This window comes from Cyphomyrmex costatus, unplaced genomic scaffold (assembly GCF_001594065.2).
Source record: "Cyphomyrmex costatus isolate MS0001 unplaced genomic scaffold, Ccosl1.0 scaffold530, whole genome shotgun sequence".
Classification (NCBI taxonomy): domain Eukaryota; kingdom Metazoa; phylum Arthropoda; class Insecta; order Hymenoptera; family Formicidae; genus Cyphomyrmex; species Cyphomyrmex costatus.
This window is the reverse complement of record NW_017279525.1, coordinates 383,730-404,080: the sequence shown is the minus strand read 5'-3', so window position 1 is coordinate 404,080 and position 20,351 is coordinate 383,730. Positions and strand designations below refer to the sequence as shown.

General features: G+C 29.8%; 1 protein-coding gene across 4 annotated transcripts in view; it reads right to left on the bottom strand.

Annotated features, from left to right (window-relative positions):
* Positions 1-6,023: 6,023 nt before the first annotated feature.
* LOC108778946 (bromodomain-containing protein 3) overlaps positions 6,024-20,351 on the bottom strand; it is a 31,361-nt gene continuing 17,033 nt past the window's right edge. Inside the window, exons 13-22 of one of the 4 annotated variants that reach the window (XM_018546273.1) lie at positions 18,831-18,950; positions 18,579-18,728; positions 12,990-13,078; positions 12,584-12,701; positions 10,539-10,913; positions 9,814-10,422; positions 9,168-9,313; positions 7,501-7,653; positions 7,100-7,405; positions 6,024-6,540 (exon numbers count right to left, since the gene is read on the bottom strand). In XM_018546273.1, coding sequence (XP_018401775.1) covers positions 6,475-6,540; positions 7,100-7,405; positions 7,501-7,653; positions 9,168-9,313; positions 9,814-10,422; positions 10,539-10,913; positions 12,584-12,701; positions 12,990-13,078; positions 18,579-18,728; positions 18,831-18,950 — 2,132 coding nt within the window. In that variant the 3' untranslated portion in view covers positions 6,024-6,474. The remainder of the gene's footprint in view (positions 6,541-7,099; positions 7,406-7,500; positions 7,654-9,167; positions 9,314-9,813; positions 10,423-10,538; positions 10,914-12,583; positions 12,702-12,989; positions 13,079-18,578; positions 18,729-18,830; positions 18,951-20,351) is intronic. The other 3 variants (XM_018546274.1, XM_018546275.1, XM_018546276.1) reach the window with 3 other exon arrangements.

The window sequence follows — 20,351 nt, the reverse complement described above, 5'->3', positions numbered from 1 at the left end:
TACATAATCAGAAATTGTATGAGATACTTTGGCAATATTGATATAAATTGCACGAAGCTATATAATCGAGCCTTTCAATGGTATCGTAATCGAGTCTTTAGCAAAGCTCTAGAAATTTATCATTATTATTCTTTATTAGTAATAAAAAGGAATTTGTAAAACTATATCTGCTTCATAGAAAAGAATCGTGATATTCCTGTACATTTCTTCTTATTAGTATTTTGTTATTTTTTTCCTCGTTGAAACTTACTATATTCAAATTGACATCTTAAGTGCAAATTATAATTCTCTATTATAATAGAAATTAAATCCATAAATAATATAAATATAAATAAATCTATATATAAATATCTTGTCACATTTGGCTTTATTCTCTTTAAATGTATTATGGATATAACAACTGTAACAGCGATATAAAGTTATTTATTCGATATTATTTCTTACATCTCTAATTAATGGTATTGAATGTAAAATAAAATCGCTAGATGTATACAGCCCGACACTTATTCTTCCTTTGTTAACTTATTTATCTGTATTTTTATCAGTTTATGCACATTATATACTCTTAAGTTTACCAATTACCAATTCAGATGTCATTTTTAATGTAATTTATAAATATATAATATTCACAATATAAAAAAAAATGTTCAGCTCTCTCTTTGACAAATTTGATTGCTTTTGTGTTCAATGTAATACAGGTACAACAATTATAATATACCAGATATTGCAAAATTTATTGCAATTGTTCTATAGTTGTATAAAGAATCGTTTTTTTTCGATGAGAAATTTGCGTTTGTTGATAAATAATAATGGTAATGATTATTAATGTAATGTCAATAAATGTTGCGATCTACTAGTGAAGAGATTATTACAAAGTTAAACGATATTTATAAAGTATATTCTGTTATAATATATATATATGTATGTATGTAGATTATAGTCTGTGAGCAATGTTCTACTTATAAAGGCCTATAATGCGTTCTACTCTTGAGTCTCTTTAATTATCATTATGCCTCGTCTATGCCAATTGAATTATAAAATTATAAAAGAATATGATAATAAATATGTATGATAAAAAAAAAATCTGTTTACATGTATTTAGAAATATTATATATTTATATATAATATATATATATATATATATATATAGATGTTATTTTTAGAAGTAACAATTATATAGTAGAGTTGATGAAGTTTCCGAAGGTTATCAGTAAGGTGATATAGTCAAAGTTCGCCAATATTAATAAATATTATACGTAGACATGACATATATGTGGGGCATTCCACGCCAAGTGGGCCACCCATTTTGCGAAGTTCCATGAATTTCGTTCATATTGCGTGAACTTGAACAGTTTGATGAATAAAGACTCTATGCCAAATAATATACCTATAGGCCAACTGGTTACCGAACTGTAGAACCGTCAATTTTTGGGCTTTCTCGTTGCAGCGCTCTTTTCGCTTGTCGTTAGTGGGCATGAAAGGCAATTTTGAAAATAAAGTGCAGACGTATTATAGAAAATTGAACGCTCTTTCACGTAAGAATATTCTTTTTTTTTTATCAGACCGGTTTACGATGATGTTTTTCAGTTTTGAACTTTTCAAAATGGCGGCGCGACTAAAAAGCCGCTCTCAATTTTCAATTAATTTAGCTCAAAATGTAGCTCCAGGTCTCTACTTTGTTACTCTAAAAGGACTTAATGACACACGCATTCGTTTAGGAGTAAGAGCTAGGAAAGTGAGGCAATGTCGCTCCGTCCCCCTGCCGCATCACTCATTTTCTGAATTGTTCTGAACCAGACATTTTCAAATGTCTGAATCAATACTTTATTACGAATTTTATTAATAAAAGACGTACTGCAGTAAACTCTATGCTACTTTATTTGCCTTAAATATCTACGTATTTTTCACAAATATAATTCAATATTTCATAACTGAATGATTTCTGAAAGATTAGCAAGGTATCGCAGCAAAAAAAGTAATTGTGTGACAATGCGTAATTAACTTTAGACAAATACCATCTCTAGAAGTCCAATCGCGGATCGCGCGCATGCAACAGTTGTGGGAGAGAAGTGAGGTTCACAATAAAACACTACTGCTACATCGTTTTTGTTTTCATTTTAGTTATTAATTAGTTAAACCTTAAGATTATCTTAGCATATTCATGAAGATTACAATATAATATACCATATCTTTAAGAATATATTAATAGTATACACAGTGCGTGACCTTTTTTCTTCTGCATCTGCACTATTTTCGGCATAGCAACTAAGGAAAGAAACTACTGTCAAATACGAAAGCATGACAGCGCTTTTTTCTGATATATCTATATCTCAGCTATGAGCGATTTTCTGTACAGATTTCTTTATACTTGTGTTTCGTTTCGCATCACTCTGTTTTACATATATTATTATGTAACATGCAAAATTACACACTAGGGAAGGTTTCTCATGCATATTCAATAATCTGTAATAACTCTTGTATTCACATTTGCACGTTAACGTTAGTTCAAATATCGAAATCTGTTTTTTTTTATTTCGGATAATTAATAACAGTACAGATTGTGTGTGTGTATATATATATATATGTATGTATTTGTGTGTGTGTGTGTGTGGAGGGCGCTCGCGCGCGTGTATAGTGTAGATTGATGTTGCTAAATAAGTAGAGAAATTTATAATAGATACATACCATATACGTATCAAATCAAAATTACAAATATTATCACAAAAAAGTTGTGCAATATCAATTACATAACCTCTAAAGTATTAATAAAAAAAAAAAGAAAACTAAGATATATTGTAAAAAAAACTTGGTATATTTCAAATCTTTGATATTTTACTAACAGATTATATTACAAGATTGGAAAAATTGAAACTCACGTAGCACTTGACGAATCAGTTTTTAAAATTCGATTTATTTATAAAAAATTATATTTAACATAAATACGAAAGTAATTTTACGAGCTAGCGCCATCGATACAACGAAAAAAGAAAATATAGACACATGAACGTAATTAACGCTCACTTAACAATTGCTCTTTCTTTCACTCATTCTTTCTCTCTCTCTCGCTCTCTTTCTTTCCCTCCTCTTATTTAACAACATCAAGCAACGTCTCTTTTCAGCCATTTATTTTTCATTTCGTTATTATTTATGTACAACCAGTTTAAATGTTCGCTATCGTTAATCGTAGTAAGTTTGCTAAAATTTGTGTTCTATTGGAGATGATGTGCGTTCGTGGGAACTTATATAAAAAATTACTTTTTGATACAGAGCTGAGTGATTTTGGTGTTACTTAGAAATATGGGTGGTGTATGTTTATATCCTAACTTATGCTGAGATCCTAATTGATTACATAATCTATATGTCGGCTTCCTTATAAATCTTATCACATACATAGACGTTTGTATTATTAGTACTTAATATTTTATACATAGATAATATTCCGTACTCCGAATGCTGCCAATTTTACCTTGTATGTACAATTACAAGCTACATATTATACAATCTTAATATCTACGTACACTCCTTTTTCATACTTTCATTCTTCCATCTAATTATCCCTTTTCTTTTTATCATGCACTTGATATCTTTTTTGTTTCTTTTTTGGTTACTACACATTGTCATGCTGCTGGCATACAATATGGTCACTCGTACTGACCGCACACATGAGAAATATGTAATAACAAAAAGGAACCAAAAATAACATTCAATTTTTATAGGACATTATACCGAAATAATAGTAAATTGGTAATACAAACTATCAGCAGAAACATTTTGCACTTTATCGTTAAATTAAATTTATATTATTAGCATTTACTCAATAAAAAAAATTTCGAATATAATTTTTGAACATATTTCAATAACCTCTCTCTCTCTCTCTCTCTCTCTCTCCCCCCCCCCCCTCCCCCTCTCCCTCTTTCTCTGCCAATAATTTATATTATTATTTTACTATTCTAAACATTGCGAATTATAATGTCCAAATCAAACCATTAATAGTTCCATTCGAATGGAATTTTTTTTTACATATAGACAATCGAAGTTTATGAAATGAAACAAAACGTAAATCTATTCAAATCAAAATCATTTCTGATTGTAAAAATTTCTTTTTTTAGTTTTTTTATCTCCCAAACTGGGCATGACGCTAGATACTTTACATATCATATGAAAAGAACACATATTTATTAATTTTTATACATTGCTAAATTGTTAATCTCGCACCGAACTACTACTTCATTATGTGTATACATCAACAATAATGTACTGATGACTAAATCATTGTACATACTAAATCGCGCGAATATTACTATCGCAGCGCGTATAGATAGTATATTTTAAGAATTAGATCATAGAGATCCTTCTTAATTTTGATTAGATAAAAACTGCAAACAGGCGCTCGTATTACGCCCGAAGACACATCAAAACAAAAAATTACAGAAATATTCTAATATTGCTAGATGATGATCAACGATCAATGAAACCAAAATCGTTATTGATATGACACAACACACCCAAGAATAAATAATATCTCTGCCCAAAGATCATTTTTATTTTTCTGACGAGCTCCCCTTTATTTCCAATATATAAAATAATAAAAATATGATTGTGAAGAGTGGCATGAACATTTGAAATTGACTTTACCATCAATAATATAATATTCTTGTATTCTTTTCTATTCTCCATCACGTTATTTTAATCTTTCACTTGATCTATAATAGAGAGCTCGAGGGATGACAATTCCAAAGAAAATTCTAGATTTATCAAAAAAGATCTTTTCACCTCACTCTATTCTTCTCCTCTTCAATTAAATCCCGGCCATCATATTTTTTAACGTTATAAAAATCATGATATTGTTTAAAACCTCAAAATTTTAGATAATAATAATTATTTTTGATCAATCATCATACATCTATAATTCTGCCAACATAACGATTGCTCCTTGCCAATAAGTATCGCCATATATACAACAAAGACTATACAAGTTTATGGTTCCTAAAAAAATAAAATTGTAGTTATACAAATAATTTATATATAATAATAGTATTATTTTTACTTTATACTCAATATATTATTAATGTGTCGTTACGGTCATAACGCGTAATCTAAATACTTTTAAGAAATTAATTAATTATAGTAATAACACGCAATGAAAAATTGTTTTAATCACTTTTTGTACTTTTCTGGCGAATTAATTTTTTTTATAATATTTTTTTAGAATTTACTCGATTCGCATATCTTGTTTGATCGGCTCCTTTAATTGGGCCATATCCAAAGTGTTCAACATATTTTTGTTTGCTCATTCATGATACGTCGAGTAAATTTTAAGACAAAATTACACGAAAAAATTTACTGAAATTTTCCAAAAAAATTTTTACATTTTAATAACTTTTCGATATCATGAAATACCATATCCTAGTAATCGAATAAATATAATTCTCCTCTAACATGTTCTTCCCTAATACGTACAACATCACGATTTTCGTTCCCATGAGCTTAAAGTATACCAAGACTTAGGTAGTCTGATCTAATAGTTGGTAGGATCAAAACTACTTCAATTCTAGAATCATCTTATCGTTATTCGTAATAATTGACGACATTGTTCTAAAGTGAGTTAATGAATAACTTTGAATCGATCAGCTGGCTCGTAATAACTCTTGAATCAATCGCAATATACGCTGTTAATATTCTGATCGATCAACAGTTGATCAATTGAAGTCACAAGTGGACAGCCGTGATGATCATTCTTAAATTCACCAAGTTCTTAGAGATGTTCTCGTATTATTTTACATTTTCTATCATTATTCACATATACGCCTAGCTATAATTTGTGTTTGTTTACACAGCGTATATGAATAATCCAGAAAGAAATTCGCAAGGACATTATTAATGACAGTTAATAATTACATGTATTATTGGCAGAAACGTTTATATACGTAATCCTACCAACGATTAATGACTCAATGTGGAAAAATACAAAACTTAACTAAATGTACACGATTTTTTTACTTTTCTTCAAGCCGACATTCGTATTTACGCACGCATTCGGTTATCACATGCAAACGTCTCTTATTTTCAATATGTTGTTTTCAAATTTACATAAAGTACAAACTTATGAAAATCGAAAAAATGTAACACAATATCAGTGTAGCATTTTCGAAGTATCATATAAGTATTTATCTAATTACATAGTCGCACTCAAGTGTCTGTCGTTCTAGAGACAATACAGTTTTGTCTCCGTTTTAATAAACTGTTTGAATCTTCCGACGACCTAATGGGTTCTCTGTTGGAATGTCCCAACCGTATCATTTTATGATAACTAGCACTGTGTCGCCATCGTTATTTATCTGATTTCATTGTCTGCGTTGTTTTTATTTATTGATATTATATTCAAAGATTTCTGTAACATCGCTCAACGCTAAACATATACGTCCGAGTTTTGCAAAGTTTTTGTGGGTTTATTATAAACAGAATATAGTAACATTATAAAGATTCCTCAAACGCAGCCATCAAATCGCTCTGCATGTTCATGTCAATTTGGCTAGCCATCTGAAAAGATAAATATAACCATTCTTCGCAAATCCCTTTATTATGGGTGTCAAAGAGAATATTTTTATTTTGTGTGTGTACATACCAATATAAATCTACTTAAAAAAAATCAAATTTACTTTAATTTATATAGCAAGTTATAAATTAATCAAATTGTACTAATTAAAATTTACATCATGTAACATAAATTTTATTTTTTATTATATTTCACTTAATAATTATATTTTTTTTGTTTTTACAATATATCGTCAACTTTATCTAACACACATACATGTACGTATTGTAACAAAAAAAATTCAAAATAACCGGTTATCTTTATAAAGATATCTATCAAATTATATTTCGATCATACAAGAAACAATTTCTTCTATATACGATTATATAAAATTAGATAAGATTTTCATAGGCGATAAATGTTACACGCGAATTCCTAATATTATTCTTTTTAATTTAACAATTAACCTTCTATTGTACATATATTAAACTTTCTTCTATTAGTTTTTCTTAAAAAGTTACAACACACAGAAACTTTATCAATTCAAAAATATTAAATACTTACCGCTTCTCGTCGCCGGCGTTCTTGCTCCCGTTGCCTCAGACGTTCCCTTTCTGCAGCGGACTTGTCCTGACTGGACGAATGACTCGGACTACTGCTATCTGTGTCAGTAATGGCTTTTACTTCTTCTGTTCTTGTCGTGGTAGTCATAACATTGCCTTGTTGATCTCCAATATTTTTTCTAACTTTATCCAGAGCATCCTCTTCCTCTCGTTCCCGTCTTCTTTCATTCTCTTGTCGCAATCTTTCTCGCTCCGCTTGCTCCTTCTGTTGTCTCCGCATCTCTTGTTGCTCTAATAGGGCTCTTTGCTGTTTTACAAATATTATAAAAATATTATTATATAGTTGTGAGGAAATAATATTATGTAATATAGTATTATTTTGTAGAATTATTATCAACTAACTCTATCCTGTTTTTCTTTAGCTTGCTTCTTAAATGCCTGGAATGAGTCTCGCGCTGCACTTTTCATACTACTTCCTGCAGCTGCTGATTGAGGACTCGAAGCTTGCGCCAAGGAAGACCAAGATGATGCATTTTTTACATTCTGCTCTACAGTCTGTATACCCGAAAAAATAGAACTTGAGTAATAAAATCGAACTTAAAAGTAGAATAATTTATTATAATGTTCGTTCATTTATATCTCCACACGTCTTTCAGTTTTTCTTATTTCCTTGAATCGACTGCGCGGAATCCTCACTCTCAAGAGACTAAAAGTCCCGTTATCTTTCTTAAAACAAATATAAACAAAATGTTTCCTCGGTCGATTGAAAAGTCATAGTTTTCGATAGATATACTGAAGGTCTTTGCGCTAACAGATCTGCTTATCTTATACTTCTTGTCTAATGTGTACAAAATAAAAGTACAAATGTGTGTGCGCACGCACGCACGCACGCACACACATTATAAATACATTATCGCTTAAAAATATATTTAGATAAAATTGATACTTCTTTAAATAAGCAATTATGTGTTTTCCTTACAATGATTAATTCATCTCATTATTCTGTTTATAAAAATATTTAGATATAATTATCAAAAAATTAATAGTGTTTACGAGATATTTAACGTTTTGTGTCAAAATACATATGCTAGAATAAAATATAAAATATCTCGTAAACTATTGGTTTTTTGATATATCTACCTTAATACTTTATATACAGAATAATTAGAGGAATCATATTGTGTAAAAACAATTATACAATTCCATTTAAAAAAGTGGAGATGACCTTCATATCTTTTTGGCGCCTCTATTTCGAAAAAAGAAACAAGGTGACCAAAACATGTTCCCCTTCAAATCAAACAATTTCTTCCTTAGGCATTTTCGTATCATTAACGGAGATATTGCCTTGTAACAGAGTTACTAGGACACCCTGTATATATGTGTGTATGTGAGTGTCGAAACAAAGAGTAAGTCCGCAAATATAATTTATACGGATTATGACAATGCAATCGACACAATATAAAGAAATATACGTGTAATATATAAAACAAATACATATATAAAAAATAAATAATATTAAATCTTATAGAACCGTGAGAATTAAAATTAATGAAAAACAAGCTGTAATGATCAAACTGAATCTCTACGAGTTAAATTAATTAACGATTTAACTCATGATATTACTGCGATAGTTTTGTAATGCTTGCATTTCAAGTCTAAAAAAATTTGGCGTGCAGTAAAAAATCTACATATACAAATCTACGTAATATACCAATTCACAAGCGATTATAGAGGCACCCAAGATCCAGCTTAACCGTTACAGCTTTTCACTGATTATGAAAAATAATATTAATAAATATTAACTTAATTATAAATATAAATAGGAATCTATTTGAGACAGACTACTGAGGATGGCTCGAATATAAGCCGAAACGTCTAGATTAATTATATTTTAATAAAGTTTTTTTGATCGCACTACGTACCGCGAGATAACTCTCATTAGCCCTGAATCATTGTTTTTATATTTAAAAAACAATTATCTTATTTTATTTAAATAATATATTAAAAAAATTAATTTATGCTTCTCGCGTGTATAATTTAATGTAAATATTCAGAAAATAGTTATTTACCTTATTTTTAAAGGCTGATGCAAAGTTTGCAGCAGGATTCTTTGAATCAGGTGGAGTCATCTTCTTTTCAGGCATTAATTGAGTACTAGCATGATTACCCATTGGTGGTATTCCTAGGGTGTTCATTTCTGCAAAAAAAGCTCCTGCTAGAGCAATAGTATTATATATCTGGTTAGTAAGCAATTAGATTATAGCAATACGTAAAAAACAGTATTGTTACTTCAAGCATTAGAGATAAGGAAAGAATTTCTACGTACAGAATTTGAAAATCATATTAAACGATAAAAATTGGATTATAATGAAAATGGAATTGAGCATATCAAGAAAAAAAAATAAATTTAAGTAAAATCATTAAGATTGTTAAATCAATTAATGTACATTGCATTACTTTGTACTACATATTAATGTATATTGTATCACTTTTTATCTTATATTATTTTATATAATATTAGTATAAAATTATATATTTTGATTTTGTTGCTGTACTAATATTCAGGCTATTCTTTGCATTATTTCTTGAATTGCGTACAATAAATATAATTTACTAGTATTTTTAGCTAAAGAAAGATGAATATATATAAGTACTCGCGTGCAGCCTACGTGTAGAGAAAAGCATGATATAAATATATAAATGTGAGGCACGAACCATCCAATGGTTTTTGCGTCAGTTGAGGTTGAGAAATTGGCAAGGGCTTTTCCTCTTTCTTTATAGGAATCTGAGAAATCTGCATTGGCATAGATGATATAGGAAGGGGATCAAATATCGAACTCATGCCTATATTCATTCCCATATTTAATCCTGGAATGCCGTTATTATTCAGCATATTGGGCGGTGAATTTCCACGTTTTGTATTTGGAAATCCGTTGGAATGCTGCTGCGACATCGTAATGTTATGTGAATTCTGTATATTAGTCAAAGGCGCAGTAGTATTAATCATATTCTCTAATTGATTGTGCATAGACATATGTGCCGCTAGTCCTTGCGATAAATTCATATTTAAATTTGTCATATTGATATTGCCCAAGTTCAGATTAGAAGCCATACTCGTTGGCATCATGTTCACAGGTTTTACATCCGATAGTAAATTAAGATTGGTGTTGTTATTGGTATTATTCGTATGAGTCGTTTGAATAAATGAAGACTCCTTCTTGATAGTGAGCGTTTGATCCAAGGTGGGCTGTGATTGAATAAATGAAGGCTCCTTCTTGATTGCAAGTGTTTGATCCATGGAAGATTGTGTAGTAGGCACTGAAGCTACATAAAATACATATATAAGATGGTTAACTTTGTATCTACTTTTCATATATAATAAAAAAATATTGTACGCGTTGTATTTATAAACAATACCAATTGTATCTAATTATAGATACCTAAAGTATTGTATGACTGTAAAAGATCAGATTGTTGATTTAAATTTGTTCCGTCTGTGGATATGGATGTATTTGGAAAGGAACTAATGGACGTTGGCTGCTGCGATGGTTGTTGAGATACAGCTGGCGAGGCTGTCATAGAATTTGTATTTGTAGGTGTGACGCTGGGCGGTGGAGTTGGTACAGAAACCGACGGAGTTGGTGGGTTAGATGTTGTCGGTGGTGGTGGTGGTGTTGGTTTTTTTACAGGAGCGGCCGTAGCCAGAGCTGTAGGTCGTGACGGTTGGGCTGGCATAGATGCGTGACTCGCTACAGGCATACTTTGCCCTGTTGTAACAGCAGCCACTGCGACAGGCTGTTGATTATTATTGCCTCCTAAAAGAATTTTTACACTTACACATCTCATAATCTATTAATTAATTATTTAATCACATATATTAATATCTTTTTTTAATAATATACGTTTTTCTTTCTAGTAATTTGTATATTACTAACAAAACTGCTGATAAAAAAAATTATCATTTATAAACAACACTGCCAAATATATGGATTCTAAATCATAAACGAAATAGAGATTTTTATAGATTTTTTGTCACTGATAATAAATAAAATTGCTCCACATCATATTATTTTTAAAAAATTGAATTTAAAAATGTAAAAAAAAATTTTTGACGCTTTAAACTTAAAAGTATCCTAAAAATATGACGCGATACAGCAATTTGTTTTAGGAATTCGTGTCTTCAGCAATAAAAAATCTAGAAGTCATTTATTGCATTGGCTACTTTATGCAAATAACAATGAAAAAAAGAGGAACTTAAATCCATGGATAAATATAATCCTTTGAAAATCGCTTATGCAATTTGAATAATCACCTGCATCTAATGATTGTGGGATCGTTAATTATAAATTATATATTAAAATTATAAAATATAATACGAACCGAATCCTATAACAGTCTAGCTGGATCTTAGTTGCTTATATATAATTTTGCGTGAATTTATATATACTGATATATGTAGTCTTTCTAAACTACGCGCTGAACATTGTCGGTCTTGAAATGCAACTCTAATAAACTACCGCAGTACTATTACAAATTAAATTGATTAACAATTTAATAATTATGTAATGCTCTTTTAGCATTTTATATCAATCTTTAATGACGTTAAAATCTCAAAATTTTTATTGCGAAAAATATTATCTCGGCCGGGAGTCGAACCCGGATCGCTCGTTTTTTTTGCGCAAGCGTCCTAGCCAATTAGACTACTGAAGCCTTAGTAATATTCTTTGCAATAACTGGTATATGTGAAGCGAGAAACGTTTTTTTTTAGGTACGTAAATAAACAATATTAAATTTTAAAAGATTGTTAATGTAACAACATAACTAATACGAATCGAAGCCTATAACAGTCTAGCTAGATCTTAGTTGCTTATATATATATATATATAAAATATATATATACATATATATAATTTGCTTAAATAATTAACAAAAATTTAATTGGAAGTACTAATAGCACTATTGAATTCTATAGAAAAAATAAGTAGTGCATTGCATCATTCTTCTGCAATTCTCCCATCTTTATCCCATTTGTTGTAAAAAGATAACTAATGTTGTGAAATAATAATAATGTTAAAAAAATGACATAAAAACAATTTCATTTATAGATTCATTTTCAGCGACAAAAAATTTGTTTCATTTGTGATCTAAAGAAGTTTAAATTTGTCGGACAGTATAATCTATACATCATTACAGATTTAAAAATTTGAAAATCAGTAATTATAATCACATATTACTAAGTCTATTAATAAAACGCGGATGCGATAAAAAAAAATAAATTAATCTAAAAAAAATAGTTACAATACATCTATACGACAAGTGCGATAAATAAGCGTGTAAATGTCGAGAGAGAGAGAGAGAGATATCTTAGAAAATTTAACTTTAGATTATATTGTATCTTACAAAAGAAGGAAGTATCCCTCATGTAAAAATTAATCAAGATATCAAAGTTATATATTTTGATTTCATTCACCAATAACAATAATACCTGATTCCGAAGGGATATTGCTTGGGTGAGTAACAGGCGGTTTTGTTATTGGTCCCGTAGAATTTGCCGATGGTTGATTATTCATTAAAAGAGCTCCACTATGATTTAATGTAGGTGCCTATATATAAAGAGTATATTATCCTTATCAATAATATTCACATATTAAAATTATTATATATATCAAAGTGAGACAAACATTGTTATAAACATCATATCATGTATTTGCAATATAATTTGCATTAGCCGTTCGAATAATTTGTAAATTCGGAATCAGTACTTACAAAATATTAAGGAACACACAAAATAATATACATTATCTAGAAAATGTTTATAACTTATCTCCTAATAATAAATAAATATATACACTTAATTTTCACCGAGAATTATTACAATCAGTTAATCTTACCGATGCGACAGAAGCAGTTGTTGCAGAAGGTCCTGTACTTGGTGGATTCTTCTTTGTTTTCTTTCTATGTGGACGATTCGAGGAGTTTCCTGAAATTCAATGTAATGTGCATCTAGTAGTGAGTTACGTGCAGTCAATCATAGTTCTGTCACATCAAGAGCACAGGTCGATGAAGAACTAGCGAAATGCAATGTGCAGAGGATACCAGCTATTGAGTGTCGCAAAGCGCCAAGTAAAATATGAAGATACATCAGAAACAAAAATCAAACAACTTTGTGCGTATATTTTCTAATAGATTTTATTCATATGCTTATATTATAATTGTATCACTGTGTACAACAATGTTAATTTAAATATCTCAATTGTATGCTTCTTTTTTTGTGGACTTTCATCTTAATGATTCTTTTATATTAAAAAATTTTAATACGCAGAACAATTTTTTCTTCCCATTCTACGTAAAGTTAGTTGTATTCAATTCATTTATGAATATTGCGTGTATATATATATATATATATATGTGTGTGTGTGTATATACGTACATATATACATACATATCGCACGCACGCCCACACATACATGCATACGTGTCGCGAAATTGTCACACATACATATATGTCTCAACATATATATATGCGAGAGTACACGCCTACTCTCATCGTTTTAGTGTATCGATACTCATGATTTATTATAATAACAGTAATAATAATCGTTACGGTGGCGGAAATGACGATTATAAAACATTGACTACAAAAATCATCAAACTGCCGTTTTTCTTTTATCTCTTTTCATATAATATAATATAATTAATGTAATATTATATAATAATAGGAGTAATGTGTAAATAAAGGTCACATAAATGGTACAATATAGGCTCAACTTAAAAATGAATGATACAAGAGCGACGAACTCTTACAAAACTGTTTAATGTTAAAGTCGTAGTTAGCGCAACACTGAGATCGGTGGCAAGAGACTCCTGCTCGATGTTCATCATGTGTATTACATAAATCAACGGCGGTGGTAGATACATGGAAAACTGGTAACACAAGACAGTATTATCTTTGTCTGATGTGTGCTCTCAAATAATTCGTGATCGCAACAATTGTGAAATCACAGCACTGAAGTTTATCGATGGAATGTGATCGACAAGCTTGTTAAACCCATTCGACAACAAATGAAAGCAACAACAAAACAACGAGGAGGAGTACCAGCGTATCTTAATTTATATAATATAGTTAACTGGACCACCACATATGAGCCAACCGCGACTCTTGAAGAATTAATGTCTATTTCACTCGTTTAACTTTGTGTATGCACTTAGAAAAGTTTCGCGCGTCGTGTATGTCGTTTTATTTCCTCATAAGTGTAACTTACAACTATTTATTAATATTTTATGATATATTAGTTTTCACTATGTACAGAGAACACGTACGATCGTGTTTATCGTTACTATTAAACTTGCGATATACGCAAAAAACAGACGGAACGCTTACATACGACTCTGGAGAGGAAGATAATTAGCAAAATTAAATAAAAAGTATAGTGTCATTTTCTGAATGTAACAAAATATTTAGAATTCTTAAATCTTGCTCTTGCGTATAACGCAAGCAGGAATAATTCATAGCAGGAAGAATGACGTTCCAGTCTAGATAAAAAGACGCGGAAAACAAAATTTAGATGCGTGCTTGCATAGAATCGCTACAAAAATTTTGGAAGGCAATATGAGTATCATTTATAAAATGCCCTATACCTCGCGTTATAAGCTAATGCTGATTGTATTTTAATAGATGCGTAGAATCTAATTCAGCATACGCCGTTCAAAATTCGTTCTCTCATAGTCTAGCTAATTCTTCGAATTTCTCTAGTCACTTTCAGTATCTTGGGAAACATAAAATGGTAATATCGACCTGCCCGACGTTTCTCGCACCTACTTGTAAATGCTTATAGTTCCATATCAATAATTTTCTTAGATATCGACGAACACTTTTTTTCCGACCAATTACGGTTTGTTTGTATCAAGTTATCGTAGTAATTAATCGCCCAAACTCTTATCTTATCTCCTTCTCCTCTTATTTCGTCGGGGCAGTAAGTACGTTGCTCTGAGTGTATGATTCATGATACTATTTAATTGTACTCGAGTGCAAATTCGATTATCCTTAATGCTCATATTATGACATGTTCAATTACAAGGATTGCTTCTTGGAGCATCCTAGAGCGTCATTATCGGTTATGTTCGCAATAAATTCTTATGTATATATTTTGCTATATGTAAAAACTAAATTTACACGATGTCTCAAAAAAAAAAAAAAAAACATTATCGAGCAAGACATTTACACATGGAGATATAAAAACAAAATATCATTAAAATTAATCTTGTTTAAATTCGTATAAAAGATTTTCTAAAAACATTTTGATAAGACACGCACGAGTTAAAAGTAATGTTATTTCGAAAATAATGTACTCGTTATTTGAAATTTCCTTGATATCTACAACACATGTGAAATTCTATTGCGACGAGAAACGAAGTGTATACTTAACAGGAATAATTAGTACTTTATATATTAAGGCATGTAAAACCACACCAATTCGTAATCGTCATTGGAATAATGATGTCAATTTTAATAGCAAGAAGACAATATTTCCAACTTTTCTTTTAACCATTTGAGCGATGAGAAAACTGACAATGGTTACCGATGAAGAACTAGTGGTAAATAGGATGAAACGAAGATTAGCAAAGCTTAGCGGAGTGCAAACAATGTGTCTGGAGGCTAGGGCGCCATGTGTATACATATGTGTATATATAAATATATTAGACCATCTTTTTAAAACTTGTTTCCCTTCCTATTCCTTTTCCCTTTCCAATTGCTTTCTTTGTCTGATCAACCTTTTGATCCTTTCCCATCTCTGTCGTTTCTCGGTCTTATATCTTACCTTCTACTTCTTTATACATAACTTAAACTTTGTATACATATATACATGCTCAAAGTCATTAATTTTATGAAAAAACAATGAGATCTGTGTCAATCAGAATTCAGATATAAATTTACTCCGCACCAATATACTATATATATTCATAATAATTATTTTATTCAAATCTATGCATTCAGAGTAAGATAATAAGGAAGATTTGTATCAGTTTTTGCTTGTTTCACACAAGCAACGTAATATTGTTATCAGATTCGGCTTGTAAGAGACGGAACATTTTAATAATTGACTTCTTAAAGGAAGCACATATTTGGCTATGATAAGCTAAGCTTGAAATGGAATTAGTAATCTGAGATAACTAGGAGTGAGTTTCTTCATGTTGAGAAGAATCTTATTAGAACTTTTCTTTGCGGAGACAAGAGCGTAGCTTATTATTAAAATGCAACGCGTAACACTATGCTAATATTAAAATGCACTGATTTGCAAATCTAGCCACCAATACACATTGTCTGCAATTTCTCCTGTGTGTATCGCTATGATCATTGCCTAATTTATTTTTTTATATTCTGTACTTCGACCGATGTCATTAAAATTCGCAGTTTAAAATGTGTGGAAATGTATGACCGTTTAGGAGCATAAACACACTTTTCACGTCAATACATTGATAATATTGCATATTATATACCCACTTTAATTTGTGGAGTATGTTAATATCACTGTTTTAGATTCTGAGAAATGATACGGCATGAATGAATCAATGCGAGAAAACAAACTTAATGATTCGAAAACACAGTGATACAAGTAATGTTCTGCTTATCGTTTAATGCAAATAAATAACGGGTTTGCAAGAATTAATTGCATTATCTTTCGGGTTATATGGGGCAATATAATTATTGGGGAAAGCTACGATAAATAATCGTGTAACTTATTACAAGGTACTAATATTCGACACTACAGTCAAGGCAACAACACACTTTGATTAAGTGTAATGTCGCTCATTACAGAATAAAATCTTTTCAGACATTTTACTAACCTTAGAAGCAATGACTTTCTTACGAACCCAAAGGCGGAACTGCAGTGAAAAATTCAGTGACCTTGAGTAGCAAACTATACTTGACTTTCGAGCAACAGAATGTACTGTCAACACCGATAGGACAAGAGAAAATAATCATATTGTTCAGAATCAATAATATAATTCGTGAAACAAGCTGGCATGGTATCCTCTAAACACAGTCTGCACTCCACTAGCTCACCTTTGTTCTTACCATTGCATATGTCTCGTAAATTAAATAAAAATTTTTTAACCGTGAGTCAAGTTTCGATTCTTGTACACGATTGTATATCTGCAACACTTGTATAGCGAACAACAGATAAAATTACGTAGACATGACTTGTTCTATAGTTCGTTTACAAGATGAAACTTGACATCGCATTTATACTTGCATTAATATAACGCAGCACTTAAGCTACATGAATAACGCTGTCCTAATAAATACAGTAATTAATAAGCACGATTCAGCAGCTTAAGAAGATATTTGCGTCAAATCCCCATTTAAAGAAATTGTTTACATCTAGTTTGTAACTTCCTTTTTGTATAGCAAATATTAATTATACATTATAACAATATTAATAATAACCAATATCAGCATTTTTCGATTGTTTCATTTGCCAATAGAGAATTGGTTAGGCACAGAATTCATAAATATTTTTCGAAGTTCTTAAATTTATCACCAAATCATGAGGCATAACATTTTTCAATTAAAACTTATCAAACTATAGCATAACAATAGAAATTAATAATATACAGAATAGAAAAGATATTAAGATTATGTATTATAAACATTGTTGTAATTATTGATTACGTATATTACGAAGTATGTACAGCTTATAATATAATTTTAAATATTAACAGAAAATATTCAGTATTTTTATCATAATTTCATACTTTTAACGTACTGAAATTTAATAATAATATTATTATTATTATTATACTTTTAGTAGTACTGTATTATTAAGATATGATCAGAAAAATCATTTTATGGTTTTAAACAAATCTACAGAATTAAACGCCACATGAAATGGTGAGCTGTTTTTTCACAACTATTTCACGTCTACGACTTTGTGACTATTTTTGTTAATAGAAAATTTTTTATCGTTATAAATCGGTAATGTCATTTATGATATTAAATAACACACAAAAAAGACACGCACAGAAAATAAAGATTTTTAAACATGTAGAAATATCTCTGCCTCCCAGACAACCCTGTTACACTTGGCGATAAGAAAAAGCGCATTAACAATCTAAACCATATTTGTCTTTTCTGCATTTGTAAAAATGTATTGTCTTTTATAATTTGGGCGTAAACGTGAGTATGAAAATCTGTGCTTTATAGTGCAACCGTTAGGAAGTAACAAATTTTTTTGCAAAGAACTCGAAAGTATTATCTATATACCTGTTTATATATATACATATATATTAAATTAAAATATAATATACAAATATATATATATACTGAAACAGGTAGTCGTACGTAACCCCATATAATTTTGAATCTCTCACCGAAAAAGTCATTCATATTTCTGTAACAACTACTTAGTTACAAGTAGTTCTTTGTTCCCAGGTAAGGGTCTAATAATAACAACTTATTAGTTGCATTTATATCTAACCTGCTTCACTGTCGCTTGAATCAGTGCTCGTTGAAGAAAGCGAACTACTGCTGGAGTCACTATCGCTGCTACTACTGCTTGACGCTGACAATCGTGAAGGTCCAGTGGTACCACCAGTTCCAACTACATCAACGGACTTATTACTATCTTCTGTAAAAAATATATATAAACAATTTTGTTATTATATCCTAATTTTATTCACACATTTCTTGATATATTTAAAAAATACAAAAAATTTGATCAGATACTGACCTTTCTTGGCAGTTTTCTTGACATTGCCTAACTGTCCTGTTACGTCTTGTAACCTCTTTTCTAATTCTTGTTTCTTTTCAGCCATTTGTTCATCCTTGGACTTACCACTGACTTTTTTATCTGTTAACACACGATAAAATACTATGTAAAATATATTGTATTAGATATACTATATAAATTATATAAGATATGGCAAATTTTTTAATTCATTAATTTATTAATCGCAATTTATTATGCACAAATGCAGCTTTTACAAAACAAAATTACATTTGTGCACAATGTGACTAATCAATCAATGAATTAAAAAATTCGTTCGTAAAATATATTATACAAGAAATTTATTGTATCATAAATAGTATGCGTATTCGCGCACACATGCATATGTAGTTACACTACATTACAGGGTTGAGAAGTAACTAGTTATAGTTGTAATTAAGGTATAGTTTATAGTTACTTTTTTCGCTAATTTTAATTTAACTTCGTCTCTTTATCTTCAATTGTAACTGTAACTTAACTTAGGTCCAATTTTTCATTACCTAGTTAATAACTTGTATAATAATAACGTGAATATTATAGATGAAGTTCATTGGATAAAACATCAGATTAAGTCTAACCACGAGTTAAAGAAAATGAAAAATCGGACGTTATATACAATAGTTACATTTCTTTTAGAAAGTAGTGATCAATTTGAGTTACTTTTACAGTTACTTTATATATTTTGAACTTATTTATCAATTTCATGTAATTAGTTAGAACTTAAATAGCTGCCACGATTAGTTGCATAAAAGTCAAAAACTATTCAAAAGATGAACAGCAATTTAATTTTCTTTATTGTTAATGTTCACTAATACTTTATCTATAAAGAATTATCTATAATGAAAGTAATACAGTGTAATAAATTGTTAAGTCGTGAGAAATTTACCAATCAGTCAAATAAAATAAGAATAATCGATTAAGATTGGTCAATTTCTTAAAATTTACTGCTTCCTACGCAATATTACTCCCATAGACTCTCTGTCCAAAGCTTACTCTACAAATGGTCGTAACAGTAAGACTGCAAGATATGATTATATATCCCTTTCTAACCAGCTAGCTTTAATACGCATTACAATCTTATAGCTTTATGTTGCGTTATTGTAGAATGGGCTTAAAAGCTGTAAATTATCTATACGAATACCATAAGGCAGTAAGAAGTAAGCAAAGTGGCTAATCACAATAGAAAACATAAAAATTACTGTCTTATATTATTTTCTACTGTGATTGGCCGATTCGCTTAGTATTTATATCTTACTGCTTTACATTTTTTCTATACGTTTCTGACTTAAAGTTCCTGAGTCAACGATACTTTTATTAATTTGAGAAAAACCAATCTTTTATACTGGCTTCAATTTAAAAAATTTAAAATATTTAAGTTTATTATTAAATATAAAATATACACTGAAAGTATACAATTTTGTAGATAAAAATATTATCTTTTATAATTCCGGATTGATAAGAGATGTCTTTTTTTTTTTTTTTTTT